Source organism: Microcebus murinus, chromosome 1 (genome assembly GCF_040939455.1).
Source record: "Microcebus murinus isolate Inina chromosome 1, M.murinus_Inina_mat1.0, whole genome shotgun sequence".
NCBI classification, from domain to species: domain Eukaryota; kingdom Metazoa; phylum Chordata; class Mammalia; order Primates; family Cheirogaleidae; genus Microcebus; species Microcebus murinus.
Genome location: NC_134104.1, coordinates 149,341,241 through 149,363,045, shown reverse-complemented (window position 1 = coordinate 149,363,045; position 21,805 = coordinate 149,341,241). Strand labels below are relative to the sequence as shown.

At 53.5% G+C, this 21,805-nt stretch overlaps 2 protein-coding genes across 3 annotated transcripts in view; one reads left to right on the top strand and one right to left on the bottom strand.

Annotated features, from left to right (window-relative positions):
• Positions 1–21,805, top strand: part of HIGD1A (HIG1 hypoxia inducible domain family member 1A) — a 463,894-nt gene that overhangs the window by 149,741 nt on the left and 292,348 nt on the right. The window lies entirely within an intron of this gene.
• Positions 1–21,805, bottom strand: part of GASK1A (golgi associated kinase 1A) — a 56,409-nt gene that overhangs the window by 6,001 nt on the left and 28,603 nt on the right. For both annotated transcript variants that reach the window (XM_076006777.1, XM_076006776.1), the window contains exon 2: positions 12,772–14,067. In XM_076006777.1, coding sequence (XP_075862892.1) covers positions 12,772–14,067 — 1,296 coding nt within the window. The remainder of the gene's footprint in view (positions 1–12,771; positions 14,068–21,805) is intronic.

Below are 21,805 nucleotides of genomic sequence, written 5' to 3'. Positions count from 1 at the left end.
GCTCACCGGGTTCCTAGGACACCTCCCAAACAAACTGCTGTACCCAAATTCTAGTCTCAGGGTCTGCGTTTCAGGGACCCCAAACCTGCACAGAAACCCTGCACCGTCTTATTGCTGGCACGTGTCCAGGCTTTTGTTGCTCAACCTTCTGGCCGTGCCTTAGCACCCAGCACTGGACACGGCACTCCAGCTGGGGGTCGGGTCAGAGCAGCGCAGAAACCCCACTCCCCGAGTCCAGGTGCCCAGACTGGGTTCGTGTCTTTGCCGATCCCATCGCACTGTTGCCGCCTGTTGCGCGTGCCCAAAACCAACACATCTGAGTCTCCGTCTCGTCTCGTGTGTGGCCATCCGGCCAGGCCCTCACCCCCTGCATTCACGGCGCTGACTCGCAGGCCCCACGTGGAGGACTCTGCATTTGACACTCGATGCCATCTCCCCTCCGATCGCTCCTTGCAGCCCATCGAATCCTTTCCGGATTGCTTTGCTGTCCCAGGCATTTGCTCCCCCTGCCCCTGCCAGTCTTAGGTCCCCTGCCAGCCAGGCCAGGAAGCCACTGTATCGTGGGAGAGTTTTCAGCCACAAGTGACAGAAAGACTCAAATGGCTTAAAACATAAGGAAAATGGAGCTCATCTCCAGCGGGAAGGCCTGAGGCAGGGCGGGCAGGGCGCACTGGGCAGCTCTGTGTCGTCGATGCTTTCCACTCTGCACTTCACACTCACAATGGTAGCAACATGCGGTGTTGTCTGAGGAAGCCTGCAGGTGGCTGCTGCCTTGTCTGTGTCCAGCAGGAGTGGGAAGAAGGGGGCGGGAGGCTGGAGACAGAGGAGGAATCTTTCCCAACCACCGTGGACTAGAAGTCCTTCCCTTCAGCCCAATGAGGACACACGCTCATCCTTGGACTCATAGCAGCCAGTGGAAGATGGTGACGCGCTGACCCCAAACCCAGGGCCTCGGACCCAGGCGTGCGTGGGAGGGGACTCCAAACAGGGCTCTGTGAGGAAGGGGCACAGAGCACCTGGCTAGGCCACTCCTGCACGTGTTGCCAGGGCAGGGCTGAAAACAGAACCCTGCAGACACAGCCAAGACCTCCCGGCCCTCCAGTGCATTGTAAATCCGCTACAGCCAGCATCACGCCACCCATATTTCTCCACGTTGACCTTGAACTTAGCAAGGGAGATCCGACTCCCCGCTTCCATGTACACCCGTCCTTAGCAAGAGCCACCCCAGAGGCTGCCCATGCAGTGGTTTAGTGCAGAGGTCAAACTTCTCTAGAAAGGACCAGAGCGTGAATATTTTAGGCTTCTGAGGCCCTATGATCTGTGTCGTGACTACACAAGGCACTGTAGTACATGTCGTATGTGTTACAGCAATACGTAAACAAGGAGGTGTGGCTGTGCTCCCATAACACTTTCTATGCACTGAAATTTGAATTTCCTACTATTTGTAGATGTCCAAAAATATTATTATTATTTCAATTTTTTTCAATCACTTAAAAATGCTAAAACCATTCTAAACCATTCCAACAACAGGTCGGGGTGAATTGGCCGCACTGCGGGTAATGGTTTGGCTTGCGGGCGCCAGTCTGGAGTCTAGAAGAATCTAGGGCTGCCTCCTGGCTCCACTGCGTCCTCACTATGTGACCTGAGGACAGCATTAATCTTGCTATGCCTCAGTTTTCTCATCAAGAAAATGGGGCCGTGGTACTCCCACGGGGCCGTGCTGAGGCCCACAGGGGATGACGATGTATGTGAGAGGGAGGTGGTTGCTATGGAGAGTTCTCAGTAGTCACTGGCCCCAACAGGGACAGGTCAGAGGTTCCCTCCCAGTAAACTGCTGGCCTCACCCCGGCCCACCTAGCCCTAAAGACCTGAGAACCAGAGTGTGGCATGAAGAACAAGTTATGATGGCCTGGCCCCTCTCTTCCACGTGCAAGCCAGTGTTTGCAGCATGGACGTATCTGTGAGACAGAACCCCATCTGTTGAGCTCTCCTTGGCTGGGAGAGTCAATGTCAGGGCAGCTCTAGCAAGACTGGAGATCAGTCCCTGCTCTGGGTCTGGCTTCGTGCCTGCTGCACAGCCAGCCAAACCCCCTGGCTCCTGCCAAACCCTCCCTGATCCTGTCTCAAGGCCATTCTGTGCAGATTTTGACTCGTGGCAACATTTATCTGCAAAGGAAATTGCGAGGAATATTGGCTCATATGCTATGTGCAGGGCTGGCTTCCCCAAAGCTACTCCCATGTGAGTGTTTAACAGGAAGGACGTGGCTGGCACACTGGCCGGTGTGATTATTTTGCCACGCTGTCTGGTTGGGTTTTTTTCTACGGAAGAGAAATTCAGTTTGAACAGCAGCAGACCAGCAGCCAATCAAGACCAAGCTTAACTTTCCTTCCCATGTTTGCTCAGGATTTTGTTGTCTTCCCCTTTTTGTGCTTTACAAGTCACAACCTGTTTGGCCCCTCCCAAGCAGCCACGAGGTAGACACCATCGTTTTATCCCCATTTCAAAGATGAGGAAACCGAGTCACGGAGGCTGAGTACCGTGCCTAAGGTCACATAGCTAGGAAGTGGTGGCACCTGGATTTGAACCTGGCAGTCTAACTCATGACCACTAAGTCAGACAGCGCGGCAGACACGGGTTCTCTGGAATCAGGGACTACAAGCTCCTGGACAGCAAAGATGAAGACCCGGTTCAATCTGATCCTAGCACCCAGCAGCACACATTTAACACAACCAGAGACACAGTTGAAGTTTTTTGAATGCAAGAATGAACAAAGCACATGGCTGAGTGACAGCATGAAGGACATAGTAGGGTCGTCACAGGAGGACTCTGGTCACCAAAAGCCTGCCCACCACACCCTATATCCCTGCCCAGGGAGGTGTCAGGGGAGGCCAGCCTCTGTGACCTACCAACAGGACATTTGGGTGGGACAGATGCTGCAGTCTGCCAAGGAGGGACACCAGGTCCAGCTGTGGGGGAGGGAAGGTCCAGGGGGAAGCTCAGCACAGGGCTTGAGGGGGGCCCAAGTCCTCCACCCGGACCTCCCAGCCTCCTGGTCAAGACTGGGGTTCCTTAGCCAGTGCCCAGTCTGGGCCTGGTAGATTCCAGAAGAGCCATCTGCTGTCCCTGGTGGCCCATGTCCCCAGGGGACACTTCCCCAACCTGGAAGAAGTCACAGGCCTGGGATTTTCGGGGTGGAAAGGGAGGCTCTCAGCTGGGGGTCAGAGAGTGGTAGGGAGGCTGGAGGCAGGAGGAGAGCCATGCCCCCTTCCTACACCCCTACGTTTCTCCCCATGGAGGGCAGCTGGCCCACACCGGCTGGCTGTTAAAGAACTCAGTGAGGCTCTGGGGAGGCCAGAGCATGAGGGAGGAGGACTGAGGAGTCTGAGGACTCACCTTGCTGTGCTCCCCATGTTTCTGAACATCTTCCCCAGAGTCTTCAGGGAAGGAACATCTGGACAGCGTCATCTGCCCGCAGCCGGAGGCCACAAGTCTGGGCAGCAGCTTGGGAAGCAGGTGAATGCACCAGCTAATGGGCACAGAGGAGCCGGACTGAGAACTGCAGCTTATCTGAAGAGACACCCATAGGTCACTCTACGTTTTCACTTCAACACAGAGCCCAGCAGCTATTGTAAGATGAATCCACCACACAGCAAAGTAGGCTCTGGCCAAGAAAGCTGGGACAAGTCACCGTGAGTGCACCTTTCTCAGACAGTCCCCACGTCAACAATCAGAGGGAAAATAGGATCTCCTCCATGGGTCCCTGAACGGCGTTTGACAAAACGACATCAATACATCCACTCCTGGCAATGACAACTCTTCACAAAGCAGGAATCATGAATAGTGAGTTCTTCATCACGACTTCAGTCAAAAGGTGGCATGGGCCGGGCGCTGTGGCTCACGCCTGTAATCCTAGCTCTTGGGAGGCCGAGGCAGGCGGATTGCTCAAGGTCAGGAGTTCAAAACCAGCCTGAGCAAGAGCGAGACCCTGTCTCTACTATAAATAGAAAGAAATTAATTGGCCAACTGATATATATATATAAAATTAGCCGGGCATAGTGGCGCATGCCTGTAGTCCCAGCTACTCGGGAGGCTGAGGCAGAAGGATCACTCTAGCCCAGGAGTGTGAGGTTGCTGTGAGCTAGGCTGACGCCACGGCACTCACTCTAGCCTGGACAACAAAGCGAGACTCTGTCTCAAAAAAAAAAAAAAAAAAAAAAGGTGGCATGACCGTTTAATGGTGAAACACTAGAAATCATCCCAAGCCTGCAAGACACATGTCATGTCCCTCGTCCCATTAATATTTCCCACAGCTCCGGTGGCACCAGCACATGTAATGAAGTGAGAATCAGGAAGAAGAGGACATGACGACACAATGCCATTCCTTACAGATGAGGCGATGGCGTAGTGGGGAAGCCCGAGAGGATAAACTGAGCGACTGTTGAAAACAAGACGAAGTTAGCAAGTGGCCAGTGATGAAATTAACACGCAGAAATAACAGCCTTCATACGGAGAACTGCCAGCCAGAAGAAAAGATCCGATTTTCAATGGCAGCAAGAAGATAAAATACCCAGGAATAACCCTGCACGAAAGTGAAGATCCAGCTGAAGAAAACATCAAAGTCTTCCAAGGAGCATGAATCAATGGAGAGACACGACCTGTTCTCGGCTAGAATGGCTCTGTATTTTAGGATGCCAACTCTGTCTATATTAGTCCACAAACATTTAATTTGATTTCAGTAAATTCCCAAAGTAATTTGGGAAGAGGAAGGGAGTAACAAGCTGACTCTAAGTGTCATATGAAAAAATTATACAATAATATCATGAAAATCCTAAGATGAGCAAGGAGAAGGATCAAGCCTTACTAGTTATGAACATAAAATATCAAGCTCAGTAATTAAAACAGTGTGATTCTGGTGTATAAATAGTCCCTTTCCTGGAACAAGACACGAGTCCAGAAATAACCTCTATACAGATGGAAATTGACTGTATGGTAAAAGTAGCCTTTCAAATTGGGGGAAAGATTGATCATTCAACAAAGGGTGCTGGGAAATTTGGGTTGCCATCTTTAAAAAATAGTTGTTTCACACCTATCGCTTACTCCAAAATAATTTCCAGATAGATCAAAGATAGATAAAAAACATGAGAGAATTGTTTAAATAATCCTGAAATGAAGATAGCCTTTTCAAATATAACCTATGAAAAGCTTGATCACATTAACAATGCAAAACTTTTTTAGAAGTTCTGCACAGCAAAAGGACTATAAACAAAGTGTAAGGACAACTGAATCTAAGAGAAATATTACACTACAATGAAAACAAAAGGCTAATTTCCTTAGTCTATAGAAAGCTCTTCAAATCATTAAGAGAAAGGCCAAGAACCTAAGAGAAAATTGAGCGAAGAATATAGACAGCATTTTTGGTTTTGTTTCAAAAGGCTTTTAAACAGAAACGGGACTGGAGGGAAAAGATATCAGAGGCACTCACTTCATGTTCAGGGTTGTGCCAGGCAGGGTCAGCACCTGAGCCAGCACCTTCTTAAATTTTTGCACCTTGGGCACCTCCCTTGCCTCATGAATGGGTTTTCTATTGCTCCATAAGAAATTACCACGAGCTTAGTGGCTTAAAGCAGCATGTTCACTATTTCGTAGTTTCTATGAGTCAGGAGTCACATTTTTGCTGGGTTCTCTGCTCAGGGCCTCACCAGGCTAAAATCAAGGTGTAGACCAAGGCCACATCTCACAGTCGCTCAGGGCCCTCTCCTAAGCTCGTGCAGGTTGCCAGCAGACACCAATCCTTGCAGCTGTAAAACTGAGGTCCTCAAGGGTGTTGGGGTCCTCATTTCCCCTCCCCACAGGCAATGAATAATATGTCTGTTTCCTTTCTTCTCTGAGGCCAGCAGGAGACTCTCACATGCTTCACCTTCTTTAAAGACCAGGTCAGGCCCACCCAGGATGAACTCCCTGTTGACTGACTCAACGTTCACGAATCAGTAACCTAACCCCTGGAGTAACATTCCCTCAAATTCACAGGTCTCACCCACACTCAAGGGGAGGGGCTTTATGCCAGGCAGGTGGGAAAGCCAGAGGCCACCATGCAATTCTGTCTGTCACACTTCACCCTACTCCAGGTCCTGCTTTTAGACATACGAGAAGATGCTCAATGTCACCTTTAATGGCAGTTGCCCGGGCAGGTGGTTTCACTCCGTACTCGGCTGCCCTGTGGGTACCATGGGGAGGAGTGTGGCGCCCATGTTTGGGGCCTGTTGTGGGACTCAGTGACATTGCCAGGCAGGTGTATGGACTTTGTAAATATTAATATTAGCTACTATTATATGTGATGTCTCCGGTTAGAAGCCTGAGCGCTTGGCAGTGGGCTCCGATCTGGGCTCTTTTCTAACTGACGGAGCATCTGACGTTCCAGAAGACCAAGGCAAAGGAGACACGCGAGAACTGAAGCCATAGATTTGTACTTCAAACAAGGAACACTCACGGGATCACGAGAGACTGAAATGGGCTAGTCTCACAGAAGAGACTCAAGAAATAACTTTTCCAGAGTCAGGCAGGTGTAGCAAAGAAGGCCAGAGCATGTGCTCTGTGGCCAAACTGCAATTAGATCCCACCTCCCACGCTAAAGGCTTTGTGACTGTAGGCAGGTTCCTTAGCCCTTCTAAGCCTCAGTTTCCCATCTGTACAATGGAACTAAAAACAGTGCCTGCCCCCTGTGTCTGTTGTACAGTTACACGTGCGACGTGCTGCAATAGTGTCAGGCATTGACAGACGCTGTCCCCTGTTCTGGATGCCCAAGCTAGTTACCTGCCATAAGGCAGGGGCTCCACAAACGATTGTCATGTTTTTCACCTCTGTGATTCTACTGTGGACTCTGAAAGAAATGTAGAAGGTCTTGGGATTCTTTTTGGTCTAGAGGAAGAAGTGATATTTCACGAATCAGCACATGGTAGCACCTAGAAGAAAAATCATACAAAGACCCTGGAAGCTCACATAATCATTCATTCATTCATTCAACAAGTGCTTATCTAGAACCAACCAAGGGTTTGCTTCTGTGCTGGGTGCTGGGGATGTGGTAGTGAGCGAGAGAGAGAGACAGAGAAAGAGGATAAATATGTGAACAAATGAATATTTACATACTGTGAGGAAATCAGAACGAAAACAGACAGGGTGCCCTGAAAGAGAAAGGACAGCAGTGGGGGAGGAGGGGCAGGAGAGTTGAGGCCTGAGGAGGGGTCGGAGGCAGGGCAGAGCAGGGGGTCCAGGCAGGGACAGAGGCCCTGCACCTGCAAGGAGCTGGGTGTACATAGAAACTGGTGCCAAGACTGATCCATGGACCTGGATCACGTGGGTCCTTAAGGAATGTGGGCACTTGAAGAACCAGACCTTGCGGGCACTGAGAAGGCCTGGCCTTATATCAACAGGGAAGTGACACGATTTGATTTACGAAAGAGGAGTGCTCCCTGTGCTGACCAGTGCATGTGAACTCGGATCTCTCCCTCCAACTTCCAGCTGCTGCATGGCTTTGCCTGCACTCTTCCTCCAAAGCCGAGGCAAACCCCCAGGCCTGCAAACGCTGGGGAACCAACACCTCCGGAAGCAGCCTCGACCAAAGGCCGGTGGGGCTTTGCCAGCAAACAGCCCAGGCCCTCACCTCTTGGTGGCCTAACTCTGCACGTGAGTTTCATACTGTTGCCCAGAGTTGTCCTGTGGGAGTGAGCCCCAGTGGCTGGACAGCACACCCATTATTGGCTCCTTCCCTCCAGCCTCACTTCCCCAGTGTCCCTTGCAGGTGTTCCTGGGATCCCCAGGCAAACTACCCCTGGCTGGAAGCCGGTCTCAGCCTCTGCCTCTGGGGAACCCAAACCAAGACAGTCACTCGGAATCGTGTAAGGATTGGAGGGACGTAGGTAGAGGCAGGGAGACAAGTTAGGAGGCTGTTGCGTTAGTCCAGGTAAGGAAGACACTGCAGTGCCGGGACCAGGATGGTGGCAGCTGAGGCTCTCTGGGGTCCCAGCTTTCAGGTGCGGGCAGAAATTGCAGATGACTCACTTCTCTGAGCTCATGTTACCAACTCACAGTCTGTCTGCAGGCCCCGCAGCTCACCCACCCAGGCCGGCCAATCTCACACCCTCTAAGATAAAAGACGCCCCTTGAAAAGAGAAGAAACAGAAATGTGCCAAAGCCCCCAGCACCTCCTCCCCCATGCTGGCCTCTGGGTAGAAGACCCTCTGGGGTCCAGGCACAGCCCCAGGAGCAGATTGCTGGTCACAGCTCCTCCCGGCCACAGCTGGGCTGTGCATCACCATCCTCACTGTCCCAAGGGAGCAGGACTTTGTACCTTTTACCTGAGTGACTGCAACTCTGGCTGCAGGTGGCCCCTGACGTTAAGTAGAATAGGGCTTCTCGAGCCCCTTCCTCCCCCAAACACACATGCACATGCATGTACACACACACACACGTGCTTTTTGTCCAGTAGAGTGGAACCGGCTTCTTGCTGATCCATCCAGCAGTGACAGCCTCCCCCTTGGCCTTACTTCTTCCTGTGACACAGCCTGGGGTGATGTAGACGGGAAGACATCCCACTCACTATTCGTACTTCATCTTAGAACCTAGTGTATTCATTACAATGCTCTCCTGGTCATATCGACCACTTGACATACATCTTTGACCTTTCACTCATTATGACTAGCAGATAGTGTTGGTGTACCGCCCATGTGCCCGCACATACCAGTGACTTTCTAGAAGCCACAGCCCCTTCCTGGCTGCGGGAGCACACTGAATGCCAGGAAGTCAGCGCCCTGGGGTGTGGTCTCAACCAGTGACAACTGGGAGTTGGGGGTGAACATGCCAGCGTCCTTGCCCTTTGGCTGTGACAACCCGGAGACACCTGCACACTGCCCCAGAGGCCTCAACAGGGTCTGGGCACCACATGGAGGGTGTGTGGTCCATGTGAATAGTGTATGTGTGTATGTGGCTACTGCACATGCGGGCATAAAAGGCTCATGTCTAAGTACACAATGTGTGTTTTGGTGGGGGAGGGTTGATTTGGTTACTGTCCAACACATATTCACTCCTCCCCCCTTCCACTCTGGCCAGAGTATACTTCCCTTCCTTGTCACTGCGCTTGACCATGGACTTGCTTTGGCCAATGGGATATCAGCAGACGTGGCGCTGGCAGAGGACTTAAAATGTGCTCTGCAGTTTAGTCGAGCTCTTGGGCTTCCTCCAGTCCCCATAAGAAGAATTTGCCCGGGTAGTGATGGCCCTGCAGCCTGGGCCCCAGAACGAGAAACGGAGAGCAGCCCTGAGCCCAGCCCACAGCGCAGTGTGGGGCACCTGCAGACGCTGGAGCAAGGTATGAAGAGCTGGTGCTTTCGGCCATTCATTGGGCTTTCAGGAGGTTTGTTTGTTACACAGTGCTATTACTGCAATCACTAACCAATACAGAGCATTATGCGGGATTTGTGAAGCATAGGTATGATTTATGGGGCTATAAGAGATACGTGTGCGTGGTGCTTGTGTGTTTTGTATCTGGGTAAATGGAATACTGTGATGCATAGAGAAAAACAAGGGTTTACATAGGGTAGAACCAAACCAAGGAGCCAGCACACCTACCCAAGTGGGCTGTATGCAGAGTTTGTGCCCGGCCCCGGGTCAGAAGGATTCTCGGGTTCCTGTGCAGGGAAACCCACATTCTAAGGCCCCGCCTCTCTCCAACTTGCCAGTGGTTTCTAGGAAGGCGGCCTTAGCCAGACAGGGGTGTTTGACTTGACTGGCGTTCAGCACACCAGGGAAGAGGTGGCGCGAGCCCAGCTGAGCCGTGTCTAACCACACAACCAACCTGTGTGTGCCTTGGCTGCAGAAACTTCTGTCCCACAGCAGAGCTTGGCAGCCGAGGAGGAGTCCCACGGTGCAACCCCAGAGATGAACAGAGAGGCTCTGTGTGGAGCAGACAGCGGCTGCGAGCACATCCACAAGACTGGGGCTTTGCAAGGGGCTGTGCCTCAGATCCCAGGGCCCCTGGCATCCCTGCAAGCACCCCCTTCCCCTGCCCTCACTCACAGCCAGCTGAACAGTGACCCTGATTCAGAGAGTGAGCTCTAGAGTCAGATCATCCGAGCTGCCCACCAGTCCACCAGCTGTGACCTTGGGTAAGTACCATATCCTCTCTGGGCCTCAATTTTTAATTTTTAAAACAGGCATAAATGCAGTATCCCACATTTGCCATGAGGCCTGGATGAGTTCACTCCTGTGAAGTCTCGGGGAGAGTGCTTGCGTATTACGGGCGCGTGCCACCTGCCAGGCACTGCACCAAGGGTATTACATGAACGATCTCAGGCGCAGAGGCCACGCATGGTCAGTGTTACCGTCTGACCTAGGCTGGGCCCCCCAGAGACAGATCTTGAGACAAGGATTTGATGACAGCAGTGTATTTGGGAGCTAACTCCAAGAAACATGGTGGGGAGACAGGGAAGGCCAGCAGTGAGCACTGTGGATGATTGGGCTTCAGTCCCCTTGGGGCCCTCTGGGAGGTGTGCAGAGTGTGCGTAGGGGGCGTTTACACACCGCCCCCCATCGGTGGTGGCTGAGGGCTGCTCCCCATGCAGCACGAACAACCTTCCCTGTTTGCCCACAACTGTCCCAGTTTCAGCACCCACTGAAAGTTCCCCTGTGATCTGGGAAACCCTCCTTCCCAACCAGGATGGTTGGTCACCCTACCTGGAGGGTGTTAATTCCCCCGCACTTCCAGCATGTCACACGCCGGGCGGAGCAGGCTTCACGGCCACGAGCCAGCCTGCAGGTGCAGGTACATGTGCCAGCAGTCAGGAGCTACGAAGCTGGGACGCCCAGTCCCATGTTAGAGGTGAGAAAAGTGAAGCTGAGAGAGGCCAAGTAACCCACTGAGCAGCACGCAGTGGGAAGTGGCCTGGGGCTGGGGGGTTCAAACCCAGGTCTGTCTGAAGCCAAAGCCCACACTCTCGGCCACCAGGCGCCATGGCTCCTTCTACAAGGCAGCCACGGGACGAAGACGGGAGGAGCTGGCAGGACTGCAGGAGATCCGCTAGTCCTGGGACTGGAAACAAACGTATCTGCAGGCAGTCAGGGTGACACTCAGGGAGTGGGGAGAGTATGTGGGTGTTGGACAACAATAAGGTAGGGCCTGTGGCTGAAAGGTGAGCACAGCAGCCTCTAAGGGGGCAGCAGCTACCCAATGCAGCCTGATGACTGTGTATGGGGATGAAGGCTCAGTGTCACCAAACCATCTGAATTTTCAGAGCTGGATTTTGACGGGAAATCTCCAAAGTATTATACCGTTGTCTAAGAATTTTCTAAAACACATTGGGAACCAACCCTATGTGGACCAAACACAGCGTATCAGCTCCTGGCTGCCCAGTGGTGGCCCTGAATCTTGTCCAGTGGCCTGTCCACACACCTGTGCAGGTGGCCTAAGGGCTAATGTTGACTTTTTATTCACTAAGGGTCCCTACAGAAATGCGTGCAGCTCCGTGTGCACTTAGTGCACATATCCACCCCTGCTGAGCTCTCCTCATTTTTTGTCTTTGCTTCTTTCTGGCCATGTTTCCACGCGTGTGTATGCACGGCTGACATGCAGCTCACACGTCCCGGAACTGCCGCACTGCGTGTTCTCAGGCCAGTCCGTGAATAGCCGATGCCTGCAGACCCCAGGTCAGTCCCTGTGCCCTGACAGCCCAGCCCCCTCCCTAGGACCCCACGCTTCCGCTCCACCCGGCAACTGCAGGGTTAACTCCTGGCCCTGGGACCTCAGCCAGCAGACAGCTCCCACGCACACTCTCTTGCCCTCTCTCCCTCTCCCATTCTCTCTTTCCCTCTCTCGCTTTCTTTTCTAAATTATACAACCATCTTCAATCCTTGTTCAAATATATAAAGTTATAAACAGCGGTGTGCTAGTAAACGTCCAATAATCGGCTTTCTGGCGGGTAGAGGGGAATCCTGATTTGTAGCATTTGCTGATTTCCATGGTGTAAAATATTCACACCCTGACCAGTTTTAAGCTACCAACATGACTGAATGTGGAGTTGACAAGACCGGTGCAGGAGCACAGTCTTATACAGCAGTCACTGCATAGATACAATGTGTATAAGTAACTGCAAGAGCACAAATAATAGCAAAACATAGTAAAATAGGCCAGTGCAGCGGCTCACACCTGTAATCCCAGCACTTTGAGAGGCCGAGGCGGGAGGATCGCTTGAGCTCGGTAGACCAGCCTGAGCAAAAGCGAGACCCCATCTCTACTACGTGGTGGTGCGTGCCTGTAGTCCCAGCTATTCAGGAGGCTGAGGCAGGAGGATCGCTTGAGCCCAGGAGTTGGAGGCTGCAGTGAGCTATGATGGTAGCACTACACTCCAGATTGGGCCACAGAGCCTGACCCTGTCTCAATCAATCAATCAATAAGTAAAAACGTAGTAAGGTAATTAGGAAGTAATGGGTTCTGAGTATTTATTACCTCTATTTCTGATATAATTCATTGGTTAGCTTATATAATTTAATTTTTAGTAATGTCCATGTTTCACAACCAGGTCACAAAATTCCTGAAAATTTTAGCACTCAGCTCCTGCAAGCTGTCATGGGCTGGCGCTAGCACACCACTGGATAAATAAACAGAAACAGAAAACTTACAAAAACAGGTGCTTGTGGTCAAAAGACCTGGACTAGGGGGCAGGCACCATCCAACCTCCGATGGGCAGTTCAGGCCTCTCCACCCACTACCCAAACCCACCTACCTGCAGCAGGAAGTCAAAGAGCGCCAAGCGTGCCCACTCGGTGTGGCGGATGCCCGGGCACGGGGCCTGGCTGGGCTGGCGGCAGCCGTGTGCCAGCAGGGCCTGGTACTGCAGCCAGCCCAAGGCCAGGGAGTTCTGGTCCTCATCCGGGTCACCCAGGTGCTGCACATCAGGTGCCCACCAGATGACAGGCCTCACGCCACCATCCGTGTAGCGGTAGGGCAGCAGGGAGCTGTGGAAGCGCCGGGCCACCGCGGGCAGGCTCCGCCGCAGCCCCAGCACTCGGTCCAGGTGAAAGGACAGGACCTCGGGCAGGTCCCCGGGCCTCTTGATCAGGCCACAGAGGCCCTGGGAGCAGAGTCGGCTGAGCCTGGGAGGAGACGGGTCCTGCTGGGCACCCTCGGCGGAGAAGCCGACCTGCAGCACCTGCCCGTGGGCGGGGACCCTGGCTTTGGCCACCACCTCCCCGTGGGCCAGCAGCCGGAGGGTCTGCACGTCGAGTTCTGTGAGCCACGGGGGGACCTGCCTGCCAGTCCTCGAGCTGGTCAGCAGTCCAGGGGGCTCAGCGTCACACCACACGGACCCTTGCAGCTCCCCCACAGAGCCAGGCCACTGGCGAGGCCCTGAGGCCAGGGTGGGGTCCTCTGCTTGTGGCCCACCAGGCAACGCTCTGTCCTCACCTCCTGGCAGACCCCTGCCTTCCGCTGGATAGGGCCCAAGGGACAGCCCAGCAGCAGCTCTCGAGGCCGGTGAGGCCGCCACGTCACGCCCTGCAAGTGGGCCGGCCAGGGTGCCCACGGCGCTCTGCGTCTCCTGGGTGGGACCACCGTGCCAGGGGTAGCCCAGGCCTTTGCCGTCTCCTGGATCTCTGACCTCATCCTCCCTCAGGAGCACGAGATGCTGGGTGCTGAGTCTCGGATCTCCTGCCAAAGCAGTGTCCCTCCTGACCCTCCCTGGAGGCCCGCTGTCCCTTCCTGGGGACCGCCTGCTTCTGTCCACTCGCGCTCTGTGGCCTTGCTCCTCAGCACAGACTGAGACGGCGTTCCTGGGAGGAGCCCAGCCTCTCCAGAATCCCAGGTTTCTTGCCCGCTGCCTCCGGCTGGAGCTCACAGCCTTCGGGACGTGGAGGGCAGGGACGCCAGTCACCGCCCGGGGCTCCAGGGGCCCAGGGGCTGGGCCGGCAGCTGGACGCTGTGGGGGGAAGCGGGTGACAGCCACTGCAGACAGGGTCATCAGGAGGCAGAACGCCATCACTGGCCGCCTCTTGCCACGCAGTCTTCTCCAGAGCCAAGGCGCCTAGGGAACGGGGTGGAAAAAGAAAGCTTGAGACCTGGGAAAGCCATCAGCCCCAACCCACAAAACAACAGGGACAGTGAACAGAGGAGGGTCCCAGGTGCGGGAGACAGTGAGAAGGGCACAGCCCAGGTGGAGTGACCGCTGGCCGCCTTCAAGAGAGGAAATGGGCAGCCACGGCCAACGGCGTTCGTGCCTCGAAGCTCAGCGTGCTCTGCCTCCTGGGCTGGTCACCTGCAGACAGAACTGGGCTTCTCCCCCTTCTCACTTTGAATAAACTGCCATTATGACAGTGCCACCATGCACCATGGGACTCGTTCCACATCTGTCCCCTCCTACCACCACGTGATGGTGCCTCTCTTTCCATCTCCCTTGATTCTGGGGGCCCACTATGGCAGATGTCTAGCTGTCCCCCACAAACATGCCCTCCCCCTTTTCCAGGGCGCATGGCCGCCCAGGTAAGGATGCCTTTGCCCCGCCTCCCTTGCAGCCGCGTGGGACCATGTGACCAGGTATCTGACTAGCACGAGTGTCCCCCACTTTTGTCTGCCCCCCACTTCTGCCTGCCTCATATGCTTAAGTTGGCCGCCCTGGCAACCGTAACTTGCCTGCAGGTTGGCACACACGTGTGGCAGCACCAGCTCTGCACACGGTAGCAAGGACACGCCCTGGGGGCGGTGATTTACCAACACATGGTCCCGGGGCCGGCAGCACCAGTGTCACCTGGGGACTGTCAGAAATGCAAGTTCTCGGGCCCCCACCCCAGAACTACTGAATCAGAAACAGGGGCCCGCAGCCTGTGTTGTCACAAGCTCTCCAGGTGGCTCTGGCGAGAGCTCACGCTGGAGAGCTGCTGCTCTAGGGCACCGTGGAGCCACGAGAAGGAAGGAGGGTGGGTACCTGCGTGGCCAGGTGGGAACAGAGCTGCCGGGAGCAGATTAAGCCTCTGTGGTTTAGAGTCTCTGTCCCTGGGCCTTTACTCTAAGGACAGACCCACCAGCACAGCACTGGTATGAAATGAGAACAGCGAATGGAAAATGCAGTGCACGGCACAAAACTCTCCCCAGATGAAGGTTACTTACTGAACTTGCCAAATACTTCTAAGAAATTTTTAATACTCTGTGCAGTGGGAGGCAAGTTGCTGGGATACATAGAGAAGGCACACAGGTGAACGGGATTGCAAAAGGTATCAGGGAAACCAGGCCAACAGAACAATCAGATTCCCTTTGTCTCACAGGTGCTTGCTATTCTGAAAAGATCCCTTGTAGGTGACCAAAGGGGACTGTCCAGGATCGGTTCTGCAGTGGACATCTGTGGGTGAGGAGTAGCCCCCAGCTTATCTCAAAAGTGCCACCTCTCACCCCTGCAACCCTTCCCAGCAGCCACACTTTTGCAGACACTCTGACCCCTGGCCCACGTGGGGCCAGTGCATCCTCTCCACCCACCCAGCCCTTGGTAACATGGGCTGTAATAAGTCAGCCAAGGTGACTTGTTCTGCTCGTGAGCTCTAGAGCAGAAGCCCATGGCCACTCAGCTAAAGACTGCAGCATGGGTCACATTCTGATGAGAGCCGGTCTGCAGGGAGAGAGGAGACAGTTGCACAGAGAAACCAGAGATGGAACAGGGGGAACACCTTGCCCGGCTTCCTGAAGCTGCTGGTTCCAGTCCCGAGCCTGGCCCAGGGCCAGCTGCAGCCACTGCCTGGGGCTCCATGGGATTCTGGGGCATCCATGTAAACCCACGTCCCATCAACACTTGAGCTGTGGATCGCAGGTGCCCCATCTACACGCGGCCAGAGACCTAATTAAGATCATCCCTGAGTTACTTTCCCTCTGCAACTAAAACAGCCCCCTCTCCCTCCTCAGTCCCTGTTAGGCAGCCCTGCCTTGCAACCACTGGCCTGGAGGAATGGCCCCTCATCTGTCTGTGTCTGCTGTCCCTTATGAGACAGTGGCTGTTTCTGCAAAGACCAACACGTCTCTTCTCAGCACATCAGATATCAGAAGACAATCAAAAGGCAGTGGGAGGACTCAGTTACAGCGCTGCCTAGAAGGAGCCCACGGCTCCTCCCAGCTGCAGGTCCTCCATGCTGATTCTTCCCTTTCGCAGCCCCTCTTGTCTTCTGGAAACGAGGCCACCCCCTTAGCGCCTTTGTTCCTGGTGCACTAATGGCTCTTGGCCACTCTGCATCCAGTCGCTGGGAGCCAGTGTTTGGTGGTGGAAAGAGCACTGGACAAGGAGTCAGCGGGCTGCAGTCTGTGTTGGCCGTGTGACCTCATTCTCAGACTAGCTTCCTCATCTACAAGGGACGGGCTGGATAAAATGGACTTGAAGGCCTTGCTTCCCCCAGTATCCAGGGGTTCTGGCTCTCAGTGGGCAGTTGGAGGTGGACTGACCCACCTGAGGGCTCCCCTGAACCCCTTCCTGCCCCACCCACTCAAGATGAGCATCTACAGGGGGGCAGAGCTGCACAAGAGGAACACCCACCCCCCATACATCAGTCTGGGCCTGTGAGGGTGGCTGTTGGAGAAGAGGGCTGACATGAGTGAGGTTTGCTGCCACTGCCCAGCCACCAGCAGGAGACCCGATCGTGTACCTTGGCCTGAGCAGCGAGACCATGAAAACCAAAGGTTCCCTTGCAGCCCTGGGCCGAGCCCCCAAGACCCAGCCTGACGTGTCGACACCAGGGTCATGCGTGAAGGCCAGCAGTACCTTCCATCCACCTGGTTCTAAGACCTGCAGCTGTCTTAGAAGGACCACCTGAGCTAACTGCCCCCACCCCTGCGCCGGGGGAGCAGAGGCGATGGGGAAAATCCCCTCTGGCCTCTGCACCCATGTGCTGACCTGTTCCCGCGTCACCTGACATCCAAGGCACTTCGCCGCTGTGAAGCCAGCAGGTGCGTCTACGTCCCAGGGCACAGAGCCCCTGGCCTGGACACCTGCTTGGGGGATCTGGGGACCAGCAAGCAGAGTACTCAGTGGGTAGAGCCGGTGGAGGCAGGTTGTGATTTCCCGGACTCCAGCCAGGGCTTCAGGGAGACAAAGCCGGGAGAGTATTATCCTTGTTAGTTGCGTGGTCTCCTAGACAATCTGTGCTCCCCACCCCTGGGTTGCATCTAGAACCTTTCTCCTGCTTACTGGGGATGGGCTGGAGAAATGGTCTTCAAACCTGTGTGGGCTCTTCCTTCATGGTGCACCATGGGGAGGGGGTTTAGGGGAGGACTTAGGGTTTAGGGGTGCTCCACACCCTCTATTCAGAAAGCACACACACACACACACACACACACACACACATTCTACCAAAATAGCCCCGTGTTCTTTCACTACGTGAATTTAGCCCATTCGCATTACTTGATACAGCCCCATACATGTTTAGTCTTAGTTCTTTCATCATATTTAATGGTATGTTTTTTGTATTTATCATTTTTGAAGTTTTTCAGCATATTTTCTTTTCACTTACCTTTACTTTGTTATATACAGTGTATACCTCTTATAGTTCTTTAGCTATTAATTCCCTGCGATGGAGCTCAGAAAACAGATTTCCAAAGTAAAGGCCTGACTCAGAAGCAAAAGTTCTGAGACAGAGTCTCACTCTGTAGCCCGGGCTAGAGTGCCGTGGCGTCAGCCTAGCTCACAGCAACCTCACACTCCTGGGCTCAACCAATCCTCCTGCCTCAGCCTCCTGAGTAGCTGGGACTACAGGCATGTGCCACCATGCCTGGCTAATTTTTTCTATATATATTTTTTTAGTTGACCAATAAATTTCTTTCTATTTTTAGTAGAGACAGGGTCTCGTTCTTGCTCAGGTAGGTCTTGAACTCCTGACCCTGAGCGATCCTCCCGCCTCGGCCTCCTAGAGTGCTAGGATTACAGGCGTGAGCCACCGTGCCCAGCATATCTCCTTTTTTCTTGTCGTGTCTCTGTCTGGGTGCTGAACTCCTTTCACTGTGTGAGTCGGACCAGTCCACTGAAAGATGCTCCTGCAGAACCCGGGTAGAATTTGGCCTCAGCTGGTTTTCACGGTGCAGACACTCTCTTCTCATCTACCCCGCAGCCAGGCTGTGTCCTGCAAATACTGCTCATCAGCACGGTTCTTTATGTATCAGTCTCCTAACGGTCCCGCCGGGGCCACTGGGCTGCCAATTCACCTCCACACCCTCTTTTGCAGACAAGCAGAGGTGGAGACTCTGCGTCTCAGGTGTGTCGCTTACCATCAGGTGTATTTCACGGTGCTTCCTGGGCTCTGCCGCACTGGGCTGTCTCCTCTGCTCTCGCTTCTCCCAACGCTGCTCCTGCAGGAGCCTGGCTGCAGTTTACACTGCTCCCAAGCGTGCTGCTGTCTGCCTCCTGAGTTTGCTGAAGAAGGAATTTGCCTTTTCTTGTCCGTTCTCTTTGTGGGTTTCAGCTGGTTTCCAGCACGAGGGGAGAATGCAGGGTTTGTTTGTACTGCCACGTTCACACCAGCAGCCCGCAGTGGCGCACCTTTAAGAAGAAAGCCCTTGGCGAGTGCAGCGACTGGAGCAGCCCCCGGAAAAACAGCCTTTTCCAGCTTCCGCTCTCAGGAGCCACAGCACCCAGACAGCCCTGAGGGTGCCGAGACTCCCCCCCCCCCGCCCCCCCGCACACGTCCATGGGTCTCTTCACCGGCTCTGCGTGACTTGGGTGCAGCCTGCAGGTGCGCCAAACACTCAGCAGCACCCCTCCGGGGAGAACCTGAGGGCCTTTAAGGGTGTCATGGAGCAGGAAGTGCGTGGGCCACCCCTCACAGCTCCATTTCCAGGAGTCAGGAGAGGCGCGGGGACCACAGGGTCACCTAGAAGTTCTCCACTTTATATTTACTCACCAGCCCAGCCCTTCCCCCAAATATGTCCCTCCTTCTGGTTCCATCTGGCTAAAAGAGGGCACTGTCCAAGCCAGAAATCTAGGCCTGATCTTCATTCCACCTTTCCTCTGTCCCATACATCCGAGTCTTGCAGATTTTTCCTACTAAGCATCTCTTGGGCCCCTCTGTGACCCCCTGAGCCCAGGTGTCCCCTCCTTCACCCGCACAGCTGCACCGGCCCCTACCTGTCTGCTCGCCCTGTTCCTGCTCCTGTCACGCACTGCCTCACACCCTCCTTAGACATGGTCTAAATACACAGCTGCACTCGCCACACTGAGCCTCCTCCAATTCTGGGCAGGGCCAGACCCTCCCTGACCCCAGACCTTTACCCAGGCTGCTCCCTCTGCCCGGAACATTCCCCTCCTCCCGCTTCTCACACTCCTGTCACCTCCCTGGAACTCCTCAGTGGGTTGGATGCCCTCATTGAGTGCTCCCGCGACACGCTGTTCCTCCCTGAGCACGGCCTTGTCCCTCCGTGCGGTATTTAGTCAGTGAATGTCTGTCCCTCCCTGTGGACGGTTGTTCCGTGCAGGTGGGACACTGGCTCACTGGCCATTGCATCCGGGGCTGTCACAGTGCCTGGCCTGGCACATGGGAAGCCCTCTAGAAAACAAGCCCTCAGATAACAGGGGTTATCGGCGAGGTGCACACACTGTCCCCGGCCTGCGGCATGGCTCGGCTGCTGGTGAGGAGGGCTCCTCCGATCTCTTAGGTGCTTCCCTCTTTGGGGCTCCAGGGCTCCTCTCCTCCATATAGCAGATGTTTTTTGTGCCCCACTGTTTTGAAATGTACCCCAGATTCGTTTCAAGCAGGTATGGTAAGACACAGGCATGCTCACAGATCTTCCTATCGGGAGGAATCAGCTAACAGAGGTGGGGTGGGGGTGTGGAGGGCAGTCGCTCCCTGAGTCCACAAGGCCCCAGATGCCAGAGCATCAGGAATACAGAAAATAACAAATTGTAGTAAATGCGCTCATGTTATAGCCCCCAACTAACTCCAGCTGCCCCCACAGTGGACAATCCCCCTGTACACAACACCAGCTCCCACCTCGAGGGCTTGAGTAGTCACTCTCTGCTTTCCTGCCTGCTCTGTCTGCAGGCACTGGAGAGATTGAAACCTCTGGTGACACCCCTCAACCAAGAGGGGCCACCCGCAGTGGAGAAGCGCCCAGCCTCTGTCCTTCCGAGGGACAGCTGAGAGGCTCTCTGCACGGTGCGGCTGAGGGTGCTCAGTGGGACTGGGCCTCTTTTCTGTAAGATCAATGATGCCTTGTCACCCTATGCCTTTATCTGATGATCCTTTTGAACTGAGATCCTAGATTTTTGTCCTGATTATATATGATTCTTATTTGGCCTTTATTACTATTAATATTTTGGAAAACCCACACGAGTAATACATGCATAGATATGCAAATGTTAAAAACCCAGATGATACTAAAAAAAATCAGAGCAAAATGTGAACATCTCCTTCCCCTCCCCAAAAGCAGCCACAGTTAACAATCTGGGTGTGCATCTTCCCAGGCTTGCTACTTTGCTTTGCATTATAGCACATGCATATTGCCATGTTCCTGTAGCTGTCCTGATCAACGAGCAGAGACTTGATGGTTTAAAACCACAGAAAGGTGTTCTCTCACAGTTCTGGAGGCCAGGAGTTCCACATCAGTTTCACTGCATCAAAATCAAGGTGTCAGCTGGGCTGCGCTTCCTCCAAAGGTTCCAAGGGAAGGTCCATGCTCTGCCTCTTCCATCTTCCCTGGTCTGCAGTCACATCACTCCAATCTCTGCCTCTGTGGTCCCTCTTGTGTTGGCGTGAACTCTCCCTCAGCCTCCTTCTGATAAGCACATGTATGATGGCCTTTAGGGCCCACCTGGAGGTGCCCGGCGAGGCTCCCTACCTCAAGAGCCCTAATCAGATCTGCAAAGATTCCTTTTCCATATAAGATAACACGCCCAGGCTTCCAGGATTAGTGTGTGAATATCACTTGGGGCAATTTCTCAGCCTACTATTATGTGGTCATTATTTTTAGCACAAAGGAGATGGCTATTCCACCCACTTGCTTTGGTTGATGTCACAATATGCTCTGAATTTTTGTCCATATATAGTTATAATACTTTACTTTTTAACTGCTGCATAATATTTCACAGTGGAAATGTGCCCATTCCTCAACAGAAGGATATTTAGATGGTCTCCAATTTTTTATGATGTCAGACAGTATCTCACTGAACATCCAGTACATGCACCTCTGGGAAAGAAGCTGAGGATTTCTACAGAGGAGACACCAAGAGGGACATTGCTGGGTCACTCTCCCTCTTATTGCCCTTAACTTTCCATCGTATCTCAGGCACTATCTCCTTTCATCCTCACGACTAGGGAAGCAGGAATTACAGGGTCTGTATTTTACAGTTGAGAAAATGGAAAGGCCCAGAGTGCTAATGTTTGGCCAGGGCCAGACACCTGGCACAAACACCATCATGTTAATATTCTAAATCAATACTAAAAGGAGAACTGGCCATAGACCAGTTTTTTTTTTCCTTCTATAATGAAAAATGTGTTTTCACATTGGAGTCATAAACTGTATTCTCAAAGTATTAGATACCACTGGGGAAAAATAAATCATCTTTTAAAAATGTCTCAAGAAGACAAGCTGTTTTGATCCTTCTCTCAGCCTTACTTGGCTTCAGAAAACCTGGGGGAAGTTGGCAGTCGTGCAGCTGTACAGAGAAAAAGATTCGAAATGGCCGTGAGCAGATGTCCCGGGCAGGGCCACCCAAGCAAGGCTTTGGGGAAAGAAAAGCAGCTTTGATCAAACTGAGAAAACATCCTCTGCAGAAAAATAGGCAGCTGAATAATAAAGAGCGC